Source organism: Lepisosteus platostomus, chromosome 5 (assembly GCF_059453375.1).
Source record: "Lepisosteus platostomus isolate fLepPlt1 chromosome 5, fLepPlt1.hap1, whole genome shotgun sequence".
NCBI classification, from domain to species: Eukaryota; Metazoa; Chordata; class Actinopteri; order Semionotiformes; family Lepisosteidae; genus Lepisosteus; species Lepisosteus platostomus.
Window position 1 is genome coordinate 8,388,657 of NC_142615.1, and position 27,870 is coordinate 8,416,526.

Genomic DNA, 27,870 nt, shown 5'->3' on the forward strand with positions numbered 1-27,870 from the left:
AAGCCAGGGTATCAGCTTTGTTCCACACCCCTACCACCCTCGGTGTACAGAAGAGCCTCCTGTCCTGACTGGAGGAGCTCACCCAGCTGTGTATGGAGAGAAGCCAGGGTATCAGCTTTGTTCCACACCCCCGCCACCCTCTGTGTACAGAAGAGCCTCCTGTCCTGACTGGAGGAGCTCACCCAGCTCTGTCTGGAGAGAAGCCAGGGTATCGGCTTCAACCACAGGGCTGGGCAGCTTGTTCCCCACCCCCACCACTCTCTGTGTAGAGGTGCACCTCCTCTCAATATCTTTTTACAGCACGATCACACCCATAAGAGTTGAGTAACGGTAAAAAAAAACAACTTATTTCTCCACTTATTTTGTTATTTCTCGCCAGCGGCGCTTTTGACTGACTTACCGATTTCACGGGGATTCTGAAGAGCGATTCTGAAGCTGAAACTAACGATCTAAGTCGAAGTAACTTTATTGGAAGAAACACGTGTTTAGAAAGGACTATATAGCGCTTTCCTCCTCTTCTCTCTTCACTCCTCTGAGCTCACGGGGCTCCGGCGCCGCCCCCCCCCGCTAGAATCCGCCGCTCTGTGACGTCAGGCGGCTCATTGTGACGCCTCCGTGACGTCGCCCCAAACGCGCTCACGGCTCGGCCACGAAACAAAAATGGCCGACATTTTTCACGGTTGCTGTTTTTTTTTGGGTGGACATTTTATTTTTCCAACTCTCGGCGGCCAGCCGGGTGTCCCTGTACGACCCCGGTAGTCGCCACCTCGGACAGGCAGGGGAAACGGGTCCAGGTGTTTCCGGCCAAAGGGTTACAAAAGCTGCACTTGAATTTAAAGACAAAATCACGTCGAGGGCGCATTCAGCACCCCCACGTCCAACACGGGTTTCCGTGGGGTTTGGTTCAGTGAAATTAGCACCCCCCCCCCCCGACCCCCAAATCAAAGAAAGACCAACCTCCACCCCCCTCTAGCGCCCAAGGGCGTAAATTTCGGGCCACGCCACGTCCAAAAAACACAGGTCCCCCCCCCCGTCCTGCGGGGAAAAGAAACGCCATTTTCTTTTCCGAGCGCTGCGTGGGACCTCACGACCCCCCCCCCCCCAAAAACGGGCTTCGCAAACGAGGAAAACCAGGCACGTCGACCTCTCTACAACACCACCCGGTTGTTTCTGTTTCAGACCGTGGGAAAAAAATAAATAAAATTTCGCCCCTCACCGACCGCTGCGCAAAAAAACACAACTTCACGCTACAGGAACGGCCTGTGTGAGGGGGGACACGGGATAAAAATAAAACCTGCGTGTTTTCGGCAGAGTAAGCTCAGCGGGGAAACTCCCTGAATCTCGGGGTTGCTTCTTGAACCCCGAAAACGACCTTTTTTCTCTCTCTCGTTTTCTTGGTGTCTGGGACGTTCACGAACTCCACCGCGTCGGTGCGATTCCCAGCGAGACTTGAACATAACCCCCCCCCGTGGAGCCACAGCGCCCCCGTGTGGCCGAGAGGACCACCACCCGCAGGGCTGAGCTTTTACTGCCGTGTCCCGCTTTCACTCTGGCGATGAAGGAGGGAATCAAGGAGGATAATTAATATTGTGATCCACCAGTCCATCACAGGACACACACACACCCTGGACAGGACACCACTCCTTCACAGGATACCAGTCCATCACAGCCAGTGTCTCATGGGTGTCCAGGCTGGGTACCATCTGTCCATCACAGGACACACAGACACACACACTCACACACCCTGGACAGGACACCAGTCCATCACAGGACACACACACATATTATATTTCGCAAGGTATAATACGGGGGGAAAAAAAACATTTATATTTATCAACCTACTAGTAATACTGGGTGGATGTCACGTTCCCCAAAGTTCAGTGCCTCTCTCTAATAAAGCAGAAACGCGACATTAAAATCACCAGGACACGATACACCTTGCTCTGGACGATGGGAGAAGACCTGTACCTTCACGAGTCCGGGTTGTGAAAACTTCTTCTGACAGTTCAAAACGTTTCGAAGAGACTACAGCGCTACCCTGTGTTCCATTTCTATCGTGTATTATTATACAGTCATAAGTATCTGTCCTGATCACAGAGTCCCCCTCTCACTACCAGTACTGAAGCCCAGTGCAGCACGAATAATAATAATAATTAATAAGTCTGGACCCTCCACTCAGAGCTCTTCCCAGGTCAGGGGGATCCCCTCCAGCCCCCCCAGTGTGCAGCCCCCACCTGGATGATGCTCCAGTCCGCTCAGCACACAGCAGCTCTCAGTGGGGAGGAGAGCAGAGGGATGGAGCCAGTTCAGAGAGGGGGGGTGATAAGGAGGCCATGATGGGTCAAGACCATGGGGGGAATCAGGCCAGGACACTGGGGTAACACCCCTACTCTTCTCCAGAGACACCCCGGGATTGTAAATGAGCACAGAGAGTCAGGACCTCGGTTTGACGTCTCATCCGAAGGACAGCGCCTGTTTACAGTCCAGTGTCCCCCCTCACTATACTGGGGCATCAGGACCCACACAGACCGCAGGGTGAGCGCCCCCTGCTGGCCCTACTAACACCTCTCCCAGCAGCAACCTCAGTTTTTCCCAGGAGTCTCCCCTCCAGGTACTGACCAGGCTCCCACCTGCTGGGCTCCAGTGGGGAGGGGGCTGCCAGCTGGGAGCTGCAGGGTGAGATGGCTGCTGGGCAAACGATGGCTAAAGAGCTTCCTAGGACACCCTGGACTTCGTGGTCGACTTCCTTCTCTTCAGACGGAGGTGGCTTGAAATCTGTCTCGTTTCAAGGAGTATTGGACACGATGCCCCCCCTGCTATATCCCCGCCAACTGGTGGCACGCCGACGACGAGGGCTCTCGGCCTCAATCCATCAACCACAAACTCTCCGGGATGAAAGAGAAGGAACTCTGTTCGTTCGTTTCGGTGGGGGGGGAGGGAAAAACCAAAAGCTAAACAGATTTTTTTAAAAAAATTTTTATTGATGTTTAACAAAAGAACAAAAATTACAATACAGATTAATGTCAAGGGTTTATTTAGTGACCCCCCCCCATCTTCCGATCATCACAGGACCTTAAAATAATACTTAATAATACAAGGTCATGCAGACGGTCTGAGGACTCAGGTGGAGATAATGTGAAAGTTTTCCACAGTCCAGTCTGGGGTCCCTCAGCATCAGTCCAGACTGGGGTCTGGGGTCCCTCAGTTTCAGTCCAGTCCGGTCTGGGGCCCCTCAGCTTCAGTCCAGACTGGGGTCTGGGGTCCCTCAGCATCAGTCCAGACTGGGGTCCCTCAGCTTCAGTCCAGTCCAGTCTGGGGCCCCTCAGCTTCAGTCCAGTATGGGGCCCCTCAGCTTCAGTCCAGTCCAGTCTGGTGTCCCTCAGCTCCAGTCCAGTCCAGTCTGGGGCCCCTCAGCTCCAGTCCAGTCTGGTGTCCCTCAGCTCCAGTGCAGTCCAGACTGGGGTCCCTCAGCTTCGGTCCAGCACAGACTGGGGTCCCTCAGCTTTGGTCCAGTCCAGTCTGGGGCCCCTCAGCTCCGGTCCAGTCCAGTCTGGGGTCCCTCAGCTTCAGTCCAGCACAGTCTGGGGTCCCTCAGCTTCAGTCCAGCACAGAATGGGGTCCCTCAGCTTCGGTCCAGCACAGTCTGAGGTCCCTCAGCTTCGGTCCAGCACAGTCTGGGGTCCCTCAGCTTCGGTCCAGCACAGTCTGGTGTCTCTCAGCTCCGGTCCAGTCCAGCCTGGTGTCCCTAGGCTCCAGTCCAGTCGTCCGGTGTCCCTCAGCTCCGGTCCAGTCCAGTCCAGTCGAGTCCAGTCCAGATCTTAGCAGGCACAGAACCAGGAAGGGAACCTGGAAAGAATATTGTTATTGCAGGTGTGAGGGACACAGACACAGACGTCACCATGACATCAAACAGCAAGAGGAGACTCTTCCTTGAATCACAGACACGACCGGGCGGCGCCCCCCTGTCTGCTCACCTGCACCTCCTCTTCTTCTTCTTGTCCTTCCCGGCAGCCTGCTCCTCCTCTCCCTCGCTCTTCCTCTCCTGACCCACGGTCTCCACCGCCTCCATCGGCTCGTCCTGATCACCTGTCTCCACCGACACGCAGCTCAGGGAGTTTAAAAAGACGCACCAGCGCTTCTGAAGCAGAGACAGGAGAGTCACGTTAAGAGTCGGACTGGACACTCCAGGACATGAACACTGCACTGAGAGAGAGACGGGTTCATACAGACACACAACTGGACACTCCAGTACATGAACACTGCACTTAGAGAGAGAGGGGTTCATACAGACACACTGACTGGACACTCCAGTACATGAACACTGCACTGAGAGAGAGAGAGAGGGGTTCACACAGACACACTGACTGGACACTCCAGTACATGAACACTGCACTGAGAGAGAGGGGTTCATACAGACACACTGACTGGACACTCCAGTACATGAACAGTACATGAACACTGCACTGAGAGAGAGGGGTTCATACAGATACACTGACTGGACACTCCAGTACATGAACACTGCACTGAGAGAGAGAGGGGGCAGGACCTCCTCCAGCTGGAGTCCGAGGAGGGAGAGAGGGGGCAGGAGAGGGACAGCACAGGGAGAGGAAGAGAGAGACAGGTGAGTCAAGTGTCCCAAGAGCACAGAGACTCTGCTGAGATCACACTCGGGGTGAGTGAGCCTGGGTGTAGCCCACTAATACTGACCCACTGGACACCACAGGACAGAGAGGAGGAGGAGTAGAGAGACACACTGCCTGGACACCACAGGACAGAGAGGAGGAGGAGAGAGACACACTGACTGGACACCACAGGACAGAGAGGAGGAGGAGAGAGACACACTGAGGACAGAGAGGAGGAGAGAGACACTGACAGACAGGGCTGAAAGAGAGAGAGACACTGAGACCCAGGGACAGACAAGACGGCAAACTCCACCACAGACAGGACAGGAGGCAGGGTGGGACCAGCACTGACCTCCTTCCTCTCTCCTGCCGGAGGAGCTGTCTCCACCTCCTCTTCCTCCTGCAAGTCAAGAGACAGGCTGAGAGAGAGACGGGCTGGTGGGACATCGGCGAACAGAGCTGAAGGCAGAGAGCCGGGGAGACAGGCCCAGCTGGGACAACGCAGGACAGACAGAGTGACAGACAGAAAGGAAGGAGAGAGAGAGACAAAGATGAAGGCACAGAAAGACAGCTGGCAAAGAGAAAGATTGAGATTGAGGGACAAACAAACCGAGAGGGAGAGAGGAAGGAGAGAGAGAGAGACAGAGATCGAGGGACAGACAGACTGACAGACGGGGCTGAAAGAGAGAGACAGAGAGGCAGGGACAGACAGACAGCAGGGTGAGAGAGACAGAGATTGAGGGACAATAATTTGGTTTCGAAATTTATTCTGAAAATTTACAATCATTCACTCCTGAAAAATATCGAGTTCAAATTATACATTATGTACAATATTGTAATCAACATATGGCTAATCATCAAAAATAGAAAAAAACTGTACTGGGGGACACAGCTGGCTGTGCTGTTCTGGACAGAACACACTGAGGTCCAGTTTCCACCTCCTGCAGGATCAAACAGCACCTCCACTGGCTCTCCAGTGAACGGAGGGACAGACAGAGAGGCTTCAGGCTGCAGGGTGACAGTGTCTCTGTGAGCTGAAAGACAATCAGGACAGAGGATGATAGAAGAACACACTCTGTCAAGAATATAGAGCCCTCTAGTGACCCTACTGTAGACCTGCTTACCACCCACAGTGACGATCACATTGCTGATACTGCTTCCCTTAAGGTCCCTCACTGTGTAGTTGCCCTGATCAGCTGGAGTGAGGGAGCGGAGTGTCAGAGAGCTGTTCTGCACTGACACTCACTGTTCGTACCTGGGGCCAGGGAGCCCTGCGCTGCTCAGTAAGACTATACGAGACTGGACAGATCCTGCAGGATCAAACAGCACCTCCACTGGACCAGCAGTGTGGAGGGAGAGAGACAGAGAGGCACCAGGTTGCAGGCTATGGACTTCTGCGTGAGCTGAAAAGGGACAGGTAGAAACATGTTGAATATTTAGTTTTACAATAATACCTTGAGTTTGGACTGCGATCAGCTTCATTTTGTATTTCAGCTCTGAAAATGCAATTTAAAAAATGCACGCCCCAGTCATGTTAGGTTCAAGTTACAGTTGCATCACAACTCAATACATTTGCAATTCACTTCAAATGTTGTTTTTGTTTGACCCAGTCTGTCCTCACCTAAAGGAGATACTTACTTTTAACACCTTTTATTTCTTCTGGGAGGTTAACTGGCTCTGAGATAATTGTTCCTGGTGTTTGTGTTGTGTATGCCTTGCAATGGAGGGGTGAGAAATAATGGACTTATTACATTATAATGAATAATAATTGCTTACACTTATATAGTGCTTTTCTGGACACTCCACTCAAAGCGCTTTGCAGGACATGGGGACTCCCCTCCACCACCACCAATGTGCAGCATCCACCTGGATGATGCGACGGCAGCCATAGTGCACCAGAACGCTCCCCACACACCAGCTCTCAGTGGGGAGGAGAGCAGAGTAATGAAGCCAATTCATAAATGGGGGTTATTAGGAGGCCATGATTGGTAAGGGTCAATGGGAAATTTGGCCAGGACATTGGGGTAAAACCCCTACTCTTTTCGAGAAACACCCTGGGATTTTTAATGACCACAGAGAGTCAGGACCTCGGTTTTACGTCTCATCCGAAGGACGGCGCCAGTTTACAGTCCAGTGTCCCCATCACTAGACTGGGGCATTAGGACCCACACAGACCGCAAGGTGAGCACCCCCTGCTGGCCCCATTAACACCTCTTCCAGCAGCCACCTTAGTTATTATTGTCGAGAAAGAAAGAATATTAGGAACATGAAAAGGCTGAATGTCTTAAATGCATTTTTTATACTGAAACAGAGAGGCACACACACGTCATTACAAACGCACACCCGCACAGAGACGTCCTCAAGCGCCTTGTTCACAATTATGGGCTCCAACAGGAACAAAAAACGCCAGCCTGACAACTCGAGCATTCAAACCAAGAACCCAAACGTTGGCAGCCTGTGCAGAAAAGCATAAAGAACCACAAGCCTTCTCTTTTGGGAGGAAAAGCACACAGTCCCTCTCTCACACTCCTGATTTCCTTAAATAGCTCATTCTTCATCTCTGGCTCCTACATACAGTATAGCCGCACTCAGTCTGCTTTGAATAAGCCATAAATCCAAGATTTGTTTAATCTGTTCCTCTTGTCTAGGCCTAGAGCTGCTTTTCATAAAAGAGCTGTTTGCATAAATAGCTAGGGTTACAGCTGAAGACACCAGCTTCATCCCCCAGTGTGTTGTACGTCGGGAGCAAGAGAAGAGGGCCAGGCCGTGCCTTTTCATAGATTTTTCTTCTGAAAAGTCGGGTTCTCGGAGGCAGATTTAGCCCCTCATGCAGTGTAGAGAGATAGACACGCCCGCGCGCACAGTTAGAGCTGCACCCTCACACAGAGTCAGACCCGCACAGACACGTCCTCTTGTTTAAACAAATACACAAACCTGACGGTGCTCACAGCGATCCAGACACACACACACACACACACACACACACACACACACACACACACACACACACACGCGACATCAGCAGTCACTCTCGCACACTGGACCCCAGCTCAGTCCTCACCTCCAGCTCCTGCGAACCGCTTCGAAAAAACTGCATTAAGAAAATTAGGTTGCGTTCCGGTAGCAGGCCATCCTGGGCACCAGTGTGAGTTACACACTCATTTGTAAAAGCCCTTCCGCATCGTCGGGCATGCTTCACAGTGCTGGACCTGGGGTGTGGGTGCTGTCTGTGTGGAGTTTGCATGTTCTCTCCCTGGTCTGTGGGGGTTTCCTCCAGGTGCTCCAGTTTCCACCCACAGTCCAGGGACAGGCTGCCACTTTCACTGGGCAGTGCACCGTCGCCGTGGCAGCATGGTGGGTCGGATCTGATTTCAGTCTTTATTTCCTTTTTTAGAGATCCTGTAACCAGGACCTGTTCACTGCCACGACGGACAGGGAAGCACGTCATCACTGGACATCCTCTTACCTCCTGTGGCAAAGGGCAGCTGATGAAGCTTTGTGCTCGCCGGATCATGGCAATCGCCACTCCACCCTGATCCTGGCTCAGCACAGGGCACCTGGGTTCACTCCCTTCAGACTAAAGAGACTCAGTTTCTTCAATCTGTCAGTGTGAGACACCCCCTTCAGACTAAAGAGACTCAGTTTCTTCAATCTGTCAGTGTGAGACACCCCCTTCAGACTAAAGAGACTCAGTTCCTCCGGCCTGTCAGTGTGAGACACTCCCTTCAGACTAAAGAGACTCAGTTTCTTCAATCTGTCAGTGTGGGACGCCTACACCAGCTTCGAACGCCTGTACACAATACCGCGGACCGCCTGCCAGACCAAATTCTGGGCTTACAGCAAACCACCCATTACATACACCGGTGTCTTCCCCGGGCCAGAGGAATTCAGGAACTCACGTTTACTCCGTCATCTCAGGCGATTCTCGCAGGGAGCAGAGATTTCCCAATCGATCAGAGAGAGTCGGGACTTTTTTTTTAAAAAAAGAGGAGTCCTTACCTCTTAGTAATGTGAGCGCTGACCGTCTCTCCTACCGATGGGAAGTTCTGCACCTTCTGGAGCATCCGCCGACTAAGCCAAATTTGTTGTAACAGAAAGAATAAGGTTCTGGATCCCGAGATGAAGTAAAACAGATGAGTGTATTGCATGCAAGGAACAATAAAGCCGAAGTCTTGTTTCCCGCAAGAAACAACAAAACCGAAGTATTGTTCGATGTGCCGGTACAAACATTTAGGTTACATAGTCCTTCCTTCCTGCTTCAGACGTCATTCGGTGTTATGGTAAGGGGGGGTCATGGTATTTGGCCAGTTAAGAGACCCTGGCCAAATGGTCAGCTTAAGATTATGCCCCCTCGCATCTGGAATCCTTATCAGTTAACCCCCTTTCCTGCCATTAACCCCTGTTGCTTAGAAGTCTAATTTTCAGGCAGAACTGACTTAAGTTAACCCTTCTTACATCTTGTCTCTTACTTCAGCCCTCTTCCATTTGCTAGTTCAAAGTTGTACAACCCATTTGTATCTGGTAAGCGGCGCAGTCGTCGTGCACAAAGAACGCTTTGAAAAGCGTCAAAGGCAAGTCATTCCGAGTTGGTCGTTTGTGTTTTCCGTTCAGACGCGACATGCTGAAATGATCTCTCGGCTCCTCGGTTGTCATTTCTGCTCCGTAAAGGGATCACAGCACGCGTCGGCTTCCAGCATGCTGGGTCGGGACACGATGCCGGGGGTTGGAGAGAGCGATGTCTTCCTCGTTAGTATAGTGGCAAGTATCCCCGCCTGTCACGCGGGAGACCGGGGTTCGATTCCCCGACGGGGAGTAGCTTTTCTTTCACCTCCTTAGAGAAATGACTGCCTTTCACTTCTCTGTTTTCTTTCACAGCGTCGTGCACCTTTTCATTGCTCTCGCTTTCAGAGCCTCCGCACGGCAGTTGACTCGACATCAGGAAGCACATTGAAGTGAAAGCAGGAAGCGCTGCGACATGCACTGTGCAGATCCCGCCACACTAAGAGGTGAGTGGGTCTGTTCGATGCACAAAGAACGCTTTGAGAAGCGTCAAAGGCAAGTCATTCCGAGTTGGTCGTTTGTGTTTTCCGTTCAGACGCGAAATGCTGAAATGATCTCTCGGCTCCTCGGTTGTCATTTCTGCTCCGTAAAGGAATCACAGCACGCGTCGGCTTCCAGCACGGTGGGTCGGGACACGATGCCGGGGGTCGGAGAGAGCGATGTCTTCCTCGTTAGTATAGGACCTGTCACCTGTCCCCACCTGTCACGCGGGAGACTGGGGTGCATCAGGACGCGCCTTGAAGTGAAAGCAGGATGCGCTGTGACATGCACTGTGCAGATCCCGCCACACTAAGAGGTGAGTGGGTCTGTTCGATCACAGCGCTAGGCGAATCCCCAATCCCCTTTTGTGCCTGGCGACAAAAGTTGTCTGTTTCCGCCCGGTTTCGAACCGGGGACCTTTCGCGTGTGAGGCGAACGTGATAACCACTACACTACGGAAACGGTGGTAAGACGTGCCCAGCGGCCCAGCGCTGAGCTTCGCCAATGCGATTCAGCTGCTTCCAGTGCCTTTATTGGAGTGCGCTGATGGACCGTGCTCTCTCTCCAGAGACCAGCACGCCTGTCATGGACGGAGCAGGAAAGGCGGCGCCACATTCTACAGCCCTCTCCACGCAATCGACGAAATCGGGCTACTGAAGTGGAGAAAATCGCCTCTCCAGAAAGTGCAAATATCATCTTGGAGACTATAAATCCTATTGCCGAAGGTCAGCCCTGTCTACCAGAGTAACCCTCCCACAGCGATGATCAGCTCGTCTCACACGCGAGAAGTTTCCGTTGGAAACAAGCGCCCCCTCTTCTCGCACGTTTTGCACGTTCGAGTAGTTTTAATGCGGCTCTTTCGTACACGGTGCTGATCTTTTGGAAAGCAGGAGGCAAAACCGAGTCGAACCGCCTGGGTGAAAACCAGGAACCCTAACCGCTAGACTATATGGCAGCGAACAACCATGCTGTTCCCGGCATCATGCAAGCAAACTACATAAATATGAGAAAACACGCAAGAGAGTTGTCACTCAGAGTGTCGAAGGGTCGATGTATACTGGGGCTCAGTTGAAATGCAACGTCAGGACTTTTCCGAATTATGTCACACGAAGAGAGCACAGTCCTTTCCGCCCTGCCGCGTGTGTCTCGGTAACTCGCTGTGATCGTATAGTGGTCAGTACTTTGCGTTGTGGCCGCAACAACCCCGGTTCGAATCCGGGTCACGGCAGAATAGGGGCGTCTGCTTTTACTACTCGCACGAATGAAGGCAAAAAAAAGCCAATCGATGTGAACGAACGGCGCTTTACAGAGGAGTACTGCCTGACTGATCGTTCATGAACGACAGAGGCCACTCCGACCTCTTCTCGGTTTTCTTCAATGACTTACTAAGGATCTTCTTCACATTCGCCCATGCGGGGAAAGCCAGTTACACCAAAGCAAACGCAGGAAAGTGCATTTCAAGCAGAGACCAGGAGGGACTTGTTTACACCGAGAGTGGGCGGAGAATGGAACAATGCGCCCAGCCCTGTTGCTGGAGCCGATTCTTGATGAGCTCTTGGGCTCACTAAGAGGCCCCCGCTGGATGCTAATCTTTCTGTTGTTCTTGCAGGTCCTGCGCTGCTTTTGAGCCGACAGAGCTCATCCTGGTCTGTCTGCACAGCTCAATTGCAAATGATCGGCTCCGCGTACAGAAGGAACGTGCGTTTGGTACAAGAGTGCACGAAGGCACCGGAAATACATTGGGAACAAATGACCGGTCGCTCAAGACCTCTGTGAAGTACAGGAGCGTGCAAAAAGAGGCTGTTTCCCTCTGGTTTCAAACCGGGGATCTTTCGCCTGGGAAGCGAACGTGAAAACCACTACACTACGGAAACCTGCAGGGACCGCTGCTGGTGTCTCGCTTGCGTTTCGGGCTGAGAAAGGGACGCGTCACTTTAGGCAGGGGGCGCTGGAGAGAGGAACAAAGGGCGCGATGAAACAAAATGCCGAAACCCGGGATCTTTAGATCTTCAGTCTAACGCTCTCCCAACTACGGAAACGGTGAGAACACAAGTCCACCGGCAGTGAGTATTCAACCTCATTGCGTTACTGCTCCCAACCAGTTGATATCAATTTAATTCCTAAGTGTTATGTACTTGTTTTGAGTATCTAATGTAGAAGTTGTAAACAAGTTCAATTACGAAACGGTCTAAATGAATGATATACGAAACTTATGTCCTCTTGATATGTGTTACTCTTTGTAACTGAATGAATTTATATCTTTTGTATTCTGATCACCCTTACGATAAGATCTGTTAGGTTTACACGCATATTCTATATATTAATAAATGTTTCCTCGTGTATTAGTACCTGTGTGCGTTGTTTGAGTTATATCGCATGGTTGTATTCTAAGACCATTAAAAGAATCAATTTTGTGATTTACTGCCACAAAAATAATTGTCCCAGTAAATGCCCTAACCCCTACAGAACTGGTGCCTCGTGAGAGCACACTACAACAGTGTGTGATCTCCTGCCCCAGCCTGAGGAACAGTGAGCCAGATACTCAATAATAATAATACAGTGTGTGATCTCCTGTCCCAGCCTGGGAAAAAGTGAGTCAGACTCTCAATAATTATAATACAGTGTGATCTACTGTCCCAGCCTGAGGAACACACAGTGAGCCAGTATCTCAATATTAATAATACAGTGCATGATCTCCTGTACTAGCCTGAGGAACAGTGAGCCAGACTCTCAATAATAATAATACAGTGTGTGATCTCCTGTCCCAGCCTGGGATACAGTGAGTCAGACTCTCAATAATTATAATACAGTGTGATCTACTGTCCCAGCCTGAGGAACAGTGAGTTTATCTGTCAATAATAATAATACAGTGTGATGTCCTATCCCAGCCTGAGGAACAGTGAGCTTGTCTCTCAATAATAATAATAATAATAATAATACAGTTTGTGATTTCCTGTCCCAGCCTGGGGAACAGTGAGCCAGACTCTAAATAATAATAAAGTAGTGTGATCTACTGTCCCAGCCTGAGGAACAGACAGTGAGCCTTTATCTCAATAATAATAATACAGTGCGTGATCTCCTGTACTAGCCTGAGGAACAGACAGCGAGCCTGTCTCTCAATAATAATAATACAGTGTGTGACCTCCTGTCACAGCCTGGGGAACAGTGAGCCAGATACTCAATTATAATAATACAATGTGTGATCTCCTGTCCGAGCCTGGGATACAGGTGAGTCAGACTCTCAATAATTATAATACAGTGTGATCTACTGTCCCAGCCTGAGGAACAGACAGTGAACATGTCTCTCAACAATAATATGAATAAACTATGTGATCTCCTGTCCCAGCCTGAGGAACAGACAGTGAGCCTGTCTCTCAATAATAATAATACAGTGTGTCATCTCCTGTCCCAGCCTGGGAAACAGTGAGTCAGACTCTCAATAATTATAATACAGTGTGATCTACTGTCCCAGCCTGAGGAACAGACAGTGAACCTGTCTCTCAATAATAATAATACAGTGTGTGACCTCCTGTCCCAGCTTGGGGAACAGTGAGCCAGACTCTCAATAATAATAATAATACAGTGTGATCTCCTGTCCTAGCCTGAGGAACAGTGAGCCTGTCTCTCACTAATAATAATATTACACCGTGTGATCTCCTGTCCCAGCCTGAGGAACAGTGAGTTTATCTGTCAATAATAATAATACAGTGTGATGTCCTGTCCCAGCCTGAGGAACAGTGAGCTTGTCTCTCAATAATAATAATACAGTGTGATCTCCTGTCCCAGCCTGAGGAACAGTGAGTTTATCTGTCAATAATAATAATACAGTGTGATGTCCTGTCCCAGCCTGAGGAACAGTGAGCTTGTCTCTCAATAATAATAATAATACAGTGTGATGTCCTGTCCCAGCCTGAGGAACAAACAGTGAGCCTGTCTCTCAATAATAATAATAATAAAGTGTGGGATCTCCTGTCCCAGCCTGGGGAACAGTGAGCCAGACTCTCAATAATAATACTAATATACTGTGATCTACTGTTCCAGCCTGAGGAACAGACAGTGAGCCTGTGTCTCAATAATAATACAACAGTGTTGGATCTCCTCTCCCAGCCTGGGTAAAAGACCGTGAGCCTGTCTCACAATAATAATAATACAGTGTGTGATCTCTTGTCCCAGCCTGAGGAACAGACAGAGAGCCTGTCTCTCAATAATAATAATACAGTGTGTGATCTCCTGTCCCAGCCCAAACGACGACACAGTGTGCCTATCTGTCAATAATAATAATACAGGGTGCGATCTCCTGTCCCAGCCTGAGGAACAGTGTGCCTGTCAATCAATAATCATAATACAGTATGTGATCTCCTGCTCCAGCCTGAGGAACAGACAGTGAGACTGTCTCTCAATAATAATAATACAGTGTGATCTCCTGACCCAGCCTGGGGAACATACAGTGAGTCTGTCTCTCTATGATAATAATTCAGTGTGGGATCTCATGTCCAACTCTTAGGAACAGACAGTGAGCCTGTCTCTCAGTAATAATAATACCGTGTGTGATCTCCTGCTCCAGCCTGAGGAACAGACAGTGAGACTTTCTCTCAATAATAATAATACAATGTGATCTCCTGTCCCAGCCTGGGGAACATACAGTGAGCCTGTCTCTCTATAATAATAATATAGTGTATGTCCTCCTGTCCCAGCCTGAGGAACAGACAGTGAGCCTTTCTCTCAATAATAATAATAATCCAGTGTGTGCTCTCCTGTTCAAGCCCAAGCGAAGACACAGTGAGCCTATCTGTCAATAATAATAATACAGTTTGTGATCTCCTGTCCCAGTTTGAGGAACAGAGAGTGAGCCTGTCTCTCAATAATAATACAGTGTGTGATCCTGTGTCCCAGCCAGAGGAACAGACAGTGACCCCGTCTCTCAATAATAATAATACAGTGTGTTATCTCCTGTCCCAGCCTGAGGGACAGTGAGCCTGTCAATCTATAATAATAATACAATATGTGATGTCCTGTCTCAGCCTGTGGAACAGAGAGCCAGACTCTGAGTAATAATAATAATAATAATAATAATAATAATAATAATAATAATAATAATAATAATAATAATAATAATAATAATAATACAGTGTGATCTACTGTCCCAGCATGAGGAACAGTGAGCCTGTCTCTCAATAATAATAATACAGTATGTGACCAACTGTCCTAGACTGAGGAAAAGACAGTGAGTCTGTCTCTCAATAATAATAATACAGTGTGATTTCCTGTCCCAGCCTGTGGAACATACAGTGAGTCTGTCTCTCAATAATAATACAGTGTCTGATCTCCTGTCCCAGTCTGAGGAACAGACAGTGAGCCTCTCTCTCAATAATAATAATACAGTGTGTGATCTCCTGTCCCAGCCTGAGGAACAAACAGTGAGCCTGTCTCAAAATAATAATAATACAGTGTGGGATCTCCTGTCCCAGCCTGGGGAACAGTGTGCCAGACTCTCAATAATATTAATAATAATAATACAATGTGATCTACTGTCCCAGCCTGAGGAACAGACAGTGAGCCTGTCTCAATAATAATACAGTGTGTGACCACCTGTCCCAGACTGAGGAAAAGACAGTGAGTCTGTCTCTAAATAATAATAATACAGTGTGGGATCTCCTGTCCCAGCCTGGGGAACAGTGAGCCAGACTCTCAATAATAATAATACAGTGTGATCTACTGTCCCAGCCTGAGGAACAGACAGTGAGTTTGTCTCTCAATAATAATACAGTGTTATCTCCTGTCCCAGCCTGGGGAACAGGCAGTGAGACTGTCTCTCAATAATAAGAATACTGTGTGAGCTCCTGACCCAGCCTGGGAAACATACAGTGAGCCTGTCTCTCTATAAGAATAATTGAGTGTGGGATCTCCTGTCCAACTCTGAGGAACAGACAGTGAGCCTGTCTCTAAATAATAATAATACAGTATGTGATGTCCTGTCTCAGCTTGAGGAACAGAGAGTAAGCCTGTCTCTCAATAATAATAATAGTGTGGGATCTCCTGTCCCAGCCTGAGGAACAGTGAGCCAGGCTCTCAATAATATTAATAATAGTAATACAGTGTGATCTACTGTCCCAGCCTGAGGTACAGACAGTGAGCCTGTCTCTCAATAATAATATAGTGTGTGACCACCTGTCCCAGACTGAGAAAAAGACAGTGAGTCTGTCTCTCAATAAGTATAATACAGTGTGTGACCTCCTGTCCCAGACTGAGGAAAAGACAGTGAGTCTGTCTCTAAATAATAATGATACAGTGTGGGATCTCCTGTCCCAGCCTCGGGAACAGTGAGCCAGACTCTCAATAATAATAATACAGTGTGGGATCTCCTGTCCCAGCCTGGGGAACAGTGAGCCAGACTCTCAATAATATTAATAATAATGATACAGTGTGATCTACTGTCCCAGCCTGAGGTACAGACAGTGAGCCTGTCTCTCAATAATATAGTGTGTGACCACCTGTCCCAGACTGAGGAAAAGACAGTGAGTCTGTCTCTAAATAATAATGATACAGTGTGGGATTTCCTGTCCCAGCCTCGGGAACAGTGAGCCAGACTCTCAATAATAATAATACAGTGTGTGATCTCCTATCCCAGCCTGAGGAACAGACAGTGAGCCTCTCTCTCAGTAATAATAATACAGTGTGTGATCTACTGTCCGAGCCCAAACGAAGACACAGTGAGCCTGTCTCTCAATAATAATAATACAGTGTGTGATCTCCTGTTCCAGTCTGGGGAACAGAAAGTGAGCCTGTCTCTCAGTAATAATAACACAGTGTGTGATCTCCTGTCCCAGCCTGAGGAACAGTGAGCAGTCCTAATAGTTACCTCTTTCCTGATTTAGCTCAGCAGCTTTTATTTCGCCTGAAGTACAAGCAACTTGTGAGAACAGTTTGGGTTTGCTGTGCTCAACTGGCTCGGCGTCTTCGTGTCGTAGCGCCGCAACGGTGTGTTTTCCTTCCTTCTCTTTTCAGCCCGGAAGAAACATTTTACTTGTTCCTTTTGTAGCCCATGCATGCCGACGCCTGTGTTGTGTTTTGGATTTTCTCCTTCTTGAATTTCCTGTGGAAGATAGGTGATGCAGGATGAGAGCCCCTAACCAAGAGCACTGCAGTGGCAGGTTCTGTGGTCTGTTTCAAATCCGCCCGCGATGAGACACCGAGGAGAAATGAAGAGCCCCAGTCACGCTAGAAAATCACCCGGGAAAGAGACTTTCAATGTAGGAAAAAAAAGTCGTTAGTAACAGACATAATACGTTTATTTTGTTTTTTTAATCGCTGCGATGTGTGACTAAGCTCATACGACTAAGAGTTGCCCCTGTTGTCTAGATCTGGTAACCTGCTCGTCGCTGGTGGGCCAGATTGTGTCCCCCGTCACTATACTGGTGCATTAGGACCCACACAGACCAAAGGGTGAGCACCCCCTGCTGGCCCCACAGAGAGGGAGAGGTAGAGCACCACAACCCAGACTCAACCACATCACAGCACAGATCAAACAGCAATATCTCACACACTGGGACACACACAAACACAACATAAACTGGAATGCTACAGAACCTTAAACAGACAAGGAACAAGTAATAGGTTTATTCCATGCTGAAAAAAAGAAGAAATAGAACACAGCGTTTCGGCCGTGGAGCCTTCTTCAGGCGTGAGAGAGACAGGGCAGTAGGCAAAGGTACAGTAGCAGGAGAACAAAGGCTGGGAGGGATGAGGAGTGAGAGGCGGGAGCAGGGGACAGAAAGAGAGGCCAATCAAGAGGTGTGAAGTCAGAATGGGTGCAGAGAGGTGTGAAATGAAACTTCCAATGAATGGAGAAAATTTAAAAGAACAGTAATCTGTCGTTAAGGGAAGGGAGAATGTGTGATCCTAACTGCAGAATAATTTTAGTTTCAGTGGTCTTTCTGATGTATGAGTTCGGAAAACCGTCTTTGAGAACACAGACGGAGAGATTAGTGTGGTCGTGGCCGTCAGAGGTGAAATGAGAAACAATGGGCTTGGAGAGATCCATAATCTTCACAGCCCTGACGTGTTCTCTGAAGCGGTCTCCAAGTCTCCTTCCTGTTTCTCCAATGTAGATGGCTGGGCATTTACTGCAAGAGATACAGTAAATAAGGTTGCTGGAGGTACAAGATGCTGTCTGGGTGATCCGGAATTGTCCTGAGGGGCCTTGAATGAGTGTGGTGGTGGCTGTGTACTTGCAGGTGATACAGCGAGCTCTTTTGCAAGGGAAAGTGCCTGGTGTGGATGGTTGCTGAGGGCGGTCAAGGGAGCTGTGAACAAGGAGGTTACGCAGATTAGGTGGTCGGCGATATGAGATGATAGGGCGATCAGAAAAGAGGGCCCCAATGGAGGGATCATCCTGTAGGATGGAAAAGTTCTGGTTAATGGTCCTGGGGATAGGAAGTGTGTTAGGGTGGTAAGGAAGCAGCAAAGGAATGCGGTTGTTATGGCGGGAGTTCCTGATCGGGTTGATGGTCCGGGGGGTGTTTTTGGCTCGGGCAAGGGCCCTGTCAATCACACTGCTGGGGTATCCTCTGTTGATGAAAAATGAGTACATTTCTATAAATCTATAAAAGGTGATTTGAAATACACTAGAATAAGATTGAGACAAAATGGAAGTTATTATATAGGAGAAAGTGTTTTTTTTTTACAAGAAGAGACAGTAAGAGAGGAAGATGCCTTTTTTAAAATATGTCTCAATGGCAAAATTATAATTAAAATAATAAACAAAACCCCATTCTAGTTGTATTTGATGAAATGTCAAAATCAGCTTGAGCACTGTATTTAATGTTGTACGAGTGAATTAACTATTCAGCAAAAAGCACATATACTTTTGTTATTAATTTCAAAGATAGTTCTTTATTTAACAACATCAAACAATAATCAAAAACAGATAATCTGAGGATTCCATCCAGCTGTTTCCTGAAAATAGCCAATGAATCCACTTTAACAACATGGCTGGGTATCTTGGTTTACATTCCCACCTCCCACATTTATATCTTATTAAAAAACACATTAAACATGTTACAGAGGAAAACAGTATACATTCAGTCACAGCGATCTGTCTAAGCTACAAAATAAAGCATGTTCTATTCACAGACATCTGAATTAGGTTAAACAGAAATGGAACAATATTCAATACACAATTTTAAACTTGTGTTCAGGTAGTATGTATCCAAAATACATGACTGAAGTATTTCTGAATGTCATTACAGAGGAGAATATTAAATATTAATTTCAATTTGTATTAAGATTTTATCAGACTTAAATGACTTCAATTTTTTGTGTAATAGCAAGTCCTCTTTCAGATGTGTAGGCAGCCTTCTGACTACAGTGCAGTGTTGTTTAAAGGTTCAGTGCATGGTGTCATCATGATTCACAATAGATTATCCATTCACACAGTTTCCAGAGTCTCATTTCTTTCTTTTGTAGCATTTGTATCGTACACCGTGTCTCTTCTTTTGATGTCTTCGCTTGTCTGATTATCACTTTTGAAATTTCTGGAAATGCTGTAGTATTAATTTGAATGATTTGCATTTATTTTACAGTCATTGAATTGAATGCATTGTGTTGTTTTCCAATTTAGTAGCATTTGATACATTCAATGCAATAACTAACTCATTTATTTACAGTATTCATAAAGGTTCAGTGAATAGAACATGATGAGTGCTGTGCATCGATTAACGTATTTGCATTGGTGGATATTGACATCTTTCATGACAAAGTGTCTTTTAGAAACTGAATCTTACTGTGAACCAAATATGCTTTAAGATTGTTTTACTTCTACATGGAATTTGGGTGGACGAATGCTGTGGATACTACAGTATTTTGAAGTTCTACTGCATTATTTCCTGTACTTTTCGATTTGTGTTTTTTTTTCTTAATTTGTGCGGTTGATCTCTTACTCCTTTTGTAATTTCTTTTAATCATTGTTTTTGATAGGTCAAGCAAGATCTTCAAAATTATCACAGCAAATTGTACTAGTTAGTTTTTGAAACTTTTGTATGTGCTCATCAATTCGATTGAGATCCTTTTCAACATCTGTTATCAAATGATTTATTTGTTTAGCAATTTCAGAACCATCTTTGAATTCCTTTGCTTTATTTTTAATGATTATTATATCAAAAATCATGGTGGCTGCGGCAAGAATTCCACCAGCCACTCTGACAACGCGGCCTGCAACGCTGGCCCCCGCAGCTATAATGTCATCTAAAGGCCCAAGTAAGTTCACAGCCTGGAAGCACTGGCACAGCATATTATTTGCCATATTTTCAATGTAAGAAGCATGATCTTCTCTAAATACTTTCATCATTTGGCCAACATATTCAATTATGTTTTGGAGCTCCCTCATGTGTTTCTGTATTTCTTCCTGAATTTTTTTAGCATCATCTGTCTTGTTCTTGGTAACAAAGTACTTAGTGATATCTGAGGTTAGGACAGTGGCACCACCGCTTACTCCTGCAACAACCCCTCCAACTGTAAGTGCTAAAGAGGCACCAGCAGTAAAAGGAGCAAGTAGTATCCCACCAATAGTAGCAGCTGATCCTGCAATTCCAACACCAGCTCCCACAATGCTGCCTACTGCAGTGCCCTTGTGGGTTTTTTCAATGCCCTCTGCCAGGGTTTTCATAGATCCCACAAAGTTGTCAATTTCTATCTTCTTTTTGTGGTACAGAAGGACTGTGTAATATGTGAATTTCTGTTGAAAGACACAGAAATTAGAAAAAAAAAAACAATGCATTGTACTAAACATAAAGGAACACAGTTGTATACAACCTCTAGAAGAATCAGAATTATTTTAGATATTATATATTATACAATTAGTATACATTTACAGAATATTACTACATAATAAAACATTGTATCTTATTCGTACCATTTTGATATCTCATGTACTTCGACACACAAAACAGGACCCTGAAAATGGTCCTGTGATCAATGGTTCTTGATCAGACTATATTTAGGTTTCTCATTGCGTTATTTACCCACATCCAGAACATATCTACCAGATTTCATGTGCCTTCAGGTTTAATTTTTTTTTCCAATTTGTGATTAAAAAGGTAAATGCAGTTTATTTAGTTTTTTGATAGTGTACCAACTGCTATCATAATAAAAAAATAAAATATTTATACTGATTTAGTTTTATGTGTTTTCAAATGTTTTACGTTAAGATGCAATTACCAGATCTGTTGTGTTCATTTAAAACATCATAAATTACAGTTTTGGAAAAAATGACAAAGAACCTAAAGTATTATTCAGTGAATCCGTGATGATGGTAAGATAGTGATAGTAGATCCATTCAGCTGATTTCTCCTTAGTGTAACAGTTTATGTCTGTTAATTCATCCTCAGAAAAGTATTGACATCTTTCCACAGATTAATTAATGTGAAATTCAGATATTTGTTTTACTTTGTGAGTTAAATGTTTAAAATCATGACCTATTATATCTATTATGACTAAACCATATTATACAAAAGCATATACATTTTTTTATTACACTAATATATAAATATGGTGTGCTGTGGCCTCTAAAATATTTAGCTTTTTTCCAAAAAAGTTGGAGAGTAAATTAGGTTCAACCCTGAAAAACTGTAAACTCTAGCTCATGTAAATTCCAATTTCAAAACAATTTCTCCCACAGACTGCAAGATAATTAAAAGCAAAATCTGTGGTCTACTTAATAAGTGACAGTGACAAAACACTGCACTGCAAAATTAGGAGATCATTCAAGTCATGAGACTGTTTCTTAATGTGTTCTTGCATTTCTCCAATGCTTTATGTTGTGCATCTTATTTTCCGAAGCAATTTTTGCACATAAGTTTGTACTAGTGAAAGACGTTGTGATTTATATACAGATGCAGCCATTTAAAATGCGCGGGCAATACCGCATTATTTTGTGGTGCGCTTTACGCAGTTTACCGCGAGTTACCGTAAATTCTCCTATAATACCGCAAGCAAAATAATAGTATCCGGAATTTCCTGAGCTAATAAAGCTCAACCTCTCATGTTTGAGTTGTCGCCATCAAAGTCTTTAACGAAGATATCACTAATAGTATTAATAATGAATGACCTTGGACAAGCTGTAAGTGTAAATTCAAAGTATTGTAAAAGTAACACCACAGCATTTCGCAATCACGCATTTGTTTCCAATCATGCAAAGTACAGTAATTTTTGAGAATCGATTCACCATGCCTTTCACATGCTCATAAAAGAGATTGATTTAGGAACATAAACATATTACCATATGCAAACTGTACTGTATATAGTATGTATATGTATATTTAATGTCTTTACTGTGCCCGTTTAAGTATTGAATATTTATATGGAATTTTACCATTGAAGGGAAATCTTAGTGCCTGAGCATAAAAAGAATAGGAGCATACTGTAATGCGTGTGAAGGCCATAAATGATATTAATTTTGGAACTTAAACATACAGTATATGGCTGGTCTCGGTACTTTAAAGAAAACATACAGATGCAGCCATTCAAAGTGCGCGGTACAGACACGTACCAGAGGTAATTGGCTACGGCGTCGCGCATTGTGAGGCACGATGACGCGCGGTACCACGGTACGTGATTGGTTGACCAACAGGGACACTCGTGGTCCGTTGGTCTGTCGTAGAAAGATTTACAGTAAACGTCTTTATGGTGTCCGTTTTAGTATTTAATATTTATATGGAATTTTACCACTGAAGGGAAATCTTAGTAGCTGAGCATAAAAAGAATAGGAGCATACTGCAACGCGTGTGAAGGCCATAAACGATATTAATTTTGGAACATAAACATACAGTATATGGCTGGTCTTGGTACTTTAAAGAAAAAATACAAACCAATATTCCATTTCTCCCTAAACATTTTAAGCATCGAAGTCTTTAACTAACGTGATACCGGAGTCAACAAGCATACTTTTAGAATTTGATTAAAAGGGAATATTATATGGAATTGCGTATCTAAAGAAATTAATAACGATATAATTATATTAATGTACCGCAACACAAGAATAATGCACGCTGTACATTGTCTGTTGATAATGTTTCTGTAGTGCTTTTTCAGCACTCTGCATGTGACCTTGCTGGTGGTGCAGTGGATTAGGTTCCTGACTCCCATGTCACACAGTCTGTGATTGAATCCCATGGGAGCCATGAATTTCCTTTAACAAACATTTCTTTGAAAAAATGAAACGTTTCCCTGCGTCAGAGATTAAATAAAACCTCACTCGCACCAAACAAATGTATATTTCTAAATATCACAACATGATCGAATTTAAGTCATTTTAATAACAATGAATAGTCACCTAGGCATTACAATATAAACATTTATATTGATTTAAATCGCGTTTTGATTTAAATCGCAAACGTGGGTTTAAATATATGTGTTTTTTGATTCACAATCAGACAAATGCAACATAAATTGATATCTTTGTCTTCTAAGTATCTTAATAAACTTTCAGCATAGCTTTCTCCCCGTTTAGATTTATTTTTCTTGGGATCTTGGGATCAAACGTGGAAAGATTAGATTGTAATCGTTTTTATTTTTTAAATACATTTTAGAAAAGTGTAATCTATACTAAAAAGCTGTACACCACCTGCTATAAAGATACATATTGTAATACTTTCAAGTTCGGATAGGACAGACACGAGAACTCAGACTTGCGGAGTTAAAGCAAATTAAAGCCTTGATTTTTTTTATCACCTTTAAAAGTGGCATCTCAAAGCAAAGTAAATACCCAACACTGATTGTATCCATCTGTCATGCTAATAAAGCACCTTGAATTGAATTGAGGGAGAGAGGGAGGAGGGCGAGCGAGAGAGCCAGGACAGACAGGCAAATAAGATACACTCCACAGACATTCACAACAGCGACATATCATAAAACGTTTGCACATATAGTTAAGGTATTACTTGGTTTTCAAAGTGCAATGAAATACAATATTGTTGTTGTTGCTGTTATTGCTGTTTTTATCCTGTAAGGCGTTTTGAGAAGCCACCTTTAAAGGCGATATATAAAAGCGCTGATTCTTATGGCATGTGTTCTGCCGGGGATTAAAAAATGTTTTTTTTAATCGCGTATCTAAGGAAATAGCAGTATAACCTTGTTCATGCACAAACAGTGGCATGTTACATTATTAATTTGGGTGTCTCCTCTTGCCAGAAAGCTCTAAATTGCATTTTGAGTGCGTTTTTTGGCTTTTTTAAAATTGCAACCCATAAATAAAGCTGATACTGTTTAGACTTTAAATTATTTAAACTGTATTACAGCAGCACAATGGACAATGCAACGTAAATTGCAAAAATGCACTTGGAATCTGTCCAAGCCCTACTTTGTCAGGCATTTTCTTTTACTGCAACGGACATAAAAACTCCCTTGCTTTTAACAGAGCGTTTCATAATTTCTAACTACGAAAATTATTTAAACTGCGACACTTATCATTCAACCAGAGCTCGAAATATCACAAGGATCCCCAAGAGCACAGCAAAGACTGTATTAAAAGTATACTAGTGACAAACTAGTATACTTTAGATTTTTTTTTCTGAACCGGGGAAAATCTGATCATGTTTCTCTATAACAATAATAAAAAACATTATTTTACATATCACCTTTATGTGATATCACCTTAAGGACAGCACATACAAGGGTTAATTGCACAATGGACCGCGCAAAGAAATTTAATATAGTCTTCTTTAGGTGTGAGGGCAGGAGTGGATCGCAGAAGGCATAATCAGCAAATTAGGAAAACAAAGAACAGGACAGGTGAGACGTTTATCCAGAGAGCAAGTGATCAGAAATAGGAACAGCTGTTACGCCCAGGTTTTACGCTCTCTCTGCTGAATGAATAAAATAATTTTATTAAAAACGCGTTTGCGTTTGTCTGGGTATTTACTCTGTAATCTGTGGTTTACATCTACTGTATTGCTTTGAGATGCCACTTTTAAAGGTGATATGTAAAATAAAGTTTTTTATTGTTATAGAGAAACATGATCAGATTTTCCCTGGTTCAGAAAAAAGCCGATTAAAATCTGTAATCTTTCCACTTGTATGTCATCGGAAAATACAAGAAGTTTCTGCTTTGTGTAAGGATGGTATCAACAAGTAATCTAAGTGGTGAGAAAGCTGTGCTCCTCAAAGCGCTTTACAGGATAAAAACAGTAACAACAATAGTGTTAGGCTGGGCAAACAATTTTTTTATAGAAATACAAAATGAGATATAATGATGTGTTCCGGCTAAGACATTAACGAGTACAACCCTTCTCTCTGCGGGAGGGCTGGCTGTGACAAATTAAACCGGTTTCACAGGTATTTTCAAAGTAGAAGGGGGCGAGATTTCTAGCGAAAGACACCTCCCCCTCCAAAACCAAGGAAGTACAGTACTTACTAGTTAAGAAAGCTAGGCTTCTCAATGAAATCGCTTTAACATGCTAATGCGTTGGTGTAACAGTCCGGGCGTGGCAAGCTTTTAATGTCAACTCGACTCGATTGGAAGACAATGAACATATTCTAGCCCTAAATGAATTAATAGCAAACATGGTTTACATAAAAGACATTTTTCCAAGAAAGTTTATAATAATACGATCTATAGTTGAAATCTGAGCCTAAATAAAAAGAAAAAGCATTTTCAGAGAGCAAGTACGCTGTGTTTATGTAGAAAAAGTGATTAGGTTTATAAGCAATGTAATTACTTATTCGTTTAAAATGCTATATAAAATAAAGTTTATTATTAATTTGCTGGACAGAGTGGTGAACATTATGGATAAGACAAAGATAACGATCCTGATCAGTTTAGAAATCTGTGTACGCTGTAAGGTTTTTACTTCTTAAACTTTTAAAATACACGTTTCGAATAGAAAGAAATCATCTTCCTGGTACAGTATGTATAGCAAACCAGCACGTCTTTTTTCTCCAATCAGAGGGGTTAGACGCTCGGTTAAAAGCAAAGGAGATTGTCTGTTATAGTGGACATAAAAACAAGAGTTCGCTGGCATTATATCCTAGAAGACACAGACCGGCACCAGACCGGGAGAATGCCCGCAGTATAAAAGAAAATGCCTGATGAACTAGGGATTGGACAGTTTACAAGTGCTTGTACAATCGATGGAAATGTTCAAATAAATGTGCAAAAGAAATAAACAAAATAATCATTTATTTTTTTATCATATTGGCTAGCTAATGTCCTCTCTTTGCTAGTTAGTGGCTGTGTTTCTGCGTTGGGTAGCAACGGGTGACTGTTCTCAGGCGGAAGATGTAAACAGCTTAATTTTCGTGTTAAATAATTTTTTAAGATTAAAATTCATCCTATACAGCAATCACATATTTGGGTACCGTTTCATAAAACTTTCATGCTTAAAATGTTTAGGGAGAAATGGAAGACTGGTGTGTATTTTTTCTTTAAACTACCAAGACCAGCCATACACAGTACAGTTTACGTACATATAGTAATGTTTATGTTCCTAAATTAATATTTAATTTAGATTAAACCTTTAGACCTTCAGATGCGTTATGCTCCTCTTCTTTTTATGCTCAGCTAATTTGAAATTTCCCTTTAGTGGTAAAATTACATATAAATATTCAAAACTAAGCGGATTAAAATGTGCACAGTAAAGACATTAAATGAAATAAATCTTTTCACTACCAACCAATGCACCACGAGTGCCCCTGTCGGTCATTTTGGCCAGCCAATCACTTACCGCGGTGCCCTGCGGTGGCTTGTGGGTAGATTACCATACCGCGGGTTTGTACCGCGCATTTTGAATGGCTGCATCTGTATCAATAGTACCACTATTCTGTAACAGGTCTTTCAGTAAACCGGTGGACCAAACAATTCAATAAGAAGTTTTTAATTTAATGACAATTACCTTCAAGGAGTCTTTAAGCAAAGGGTCCAGGTGAAGGGTGCCAAGTTCAGAAAACACAGTCTTGCTTATATCATCAGACCCTAAATGAAAACATTTTAAGTGCTTTACTCCAACAGCATAAAGCACGTTAAAAAAAAAACTTAGCCTGTGAATATCAATGTTTAAAGATGTACACAATCTTTAGAAAATGTGTCTTTATAAACACATGTGTAGTTCTCAAGTGAATGACTGATACCTTTTATGTTCATTAAGTTCAGTGAGAATTTCAGAAATTTTAAATTATTTTTGTTTTGGAATCTTAATGCATGACAACCCCTGTAATACAGTACAAGCACCAGTAAAATATAGCAAAACTTTGTATTCATTAATCACAGTGTTTTGTCGATTCAATATACAACAGGACAGGATTATTAAAAAAATGAAAGGTTAGTTCAAATGAAAATAATGATTGTATAATTTTAGGACAGCACTAAAAGTCAAACAAATCGGATACATCTCATACAGTTTTGGATCTTGGATAGAAAGAACATCTTTGCATGTACAACAGGAAAGACTAAGCTGTCAGAAGTGAAATCTCTTTGTATTCTGTGAGTCCTAGAACCTAAATAAATTGCTATTATCTCACACCAGAAAGGAGAGATTGTTGAGTTCACATTCATGACATTCATATCACATGAACTGATAAAGGTAATTCTCTAGAACAGGTAAACCATAGCACAGTGTTGAAGGTATTAGTGCTTAATGTGTAAGCCTTTTGAACTGCTTTTCAATTGGCTTGAAGGAAGGCTTGCTTAAAACATTGGACTGTGTCTGGGATCTACTTCCATCGGATTTCAGCTCTGCCATCAGTAGGAAAGAAAACTGTAAACTTACAACTAAATATTTGAACAATTTTTTTTTTGGTAACCAGACTGAGATTCTGTGTCCCCTTCTCCACAAGATATACTGAGTTAAGGAAACTTTATTTTAACTTAAAAATTACTAACCTGTACGAAATGATTACATTGTTTTTTTAATCAATTAAAATTAATGAATACTCTAACAAGGCAGAATCTCACCAGAGTATTCAGTAAAATGCAGAATACAAGGTGATCCTATAGCTTGCCCTGACTCTCCTATAAGGCATGAGGTTATTCAACAAGAAAATCAGGAAGGCATGGCAGAAGAGCACAATAACATTCTGCAGTGAAGGGGTTCTGATGAGCCAACAGCTGCTCCAGTCAGGCTCACTGCCAGTATAGAGCCCAGCCACAAGAAGAGTGAGGAAACTGACCCAAGTGTGATTACAGACCAACATGTCTGACTTCTACATCTAAGATTATGGA

General features: G+C 44.2%; 1 protein-coding gene and 3 non-coding genes across 6 annotated transcripts in view; 2 read left to right on the forward strand and 2 right to left on the reverse strand.

Moving 5' to 3' along the window:
• Nucleotides 1–9,363: 9,363 nt before the first annotated feature.
• trnad-guc (transfer RNA aspartic acid (anticodon GUC)) lies at nucleotides 9,364–9,435 on the forward strand. The gene has a single exon. It is a non-coding gene; the product is annotated as a tRNA-Asp (tRNA).
• Nucleotides 9,436–10,051: 616 nt separating this feature from the next.
• trnav-cac (transfer RNA valine (anticodon CAC)) lies at nucleotides 10,052–10,124 on the reverse strand. Its single transcript has one exon. It is a non-coding gene; the product is annotated as a tRNA-Val (tRNA).
• Nucleotides 10,125–10,818: 694 nt separating this feature from the next.
• trnah-gug (transfer RNA histidin (anticodon GUG)) lies at nucleotides 10,819–10,890 on the forward strand. The gene has a single exon. It is a non-coding gene; the product is annotated as a tRNA-His (tRNA).
• A 7,636-nt stretch (nucleotides 10,891–18,526) lies between these two features.
• The window catches only part of LOC148663039 (guanylate-binding protein 5-like), a 30,662-nt gene continuing 21,318 nt past the window's right edge, over nucleotides 18,527–27,870 (reverse strand). For all 3 annotated transcript variants that reach the window (XM_088631336.1, XM_088631338.1, XM_088631337.1), the window contains exons 8-9: nucleotides 26,546–26,625; nucleotides 18,527–20,394 (exon numbers count right to left, since the gene is read on the reverse strand). In XM_088631336.1, the coding sequence (XP_088487462.1) occupies nucleotides 19,639–20,394; nucleotides 26,546–26,625 (836 nt within the window). In that variant the 3' untranslated portion in view covers nucleotides 18,527–19,638. The remainder of the gene's footprint in view (nucleotides 20,395–26,545; nucleotides 26,626–27,870) is intronic.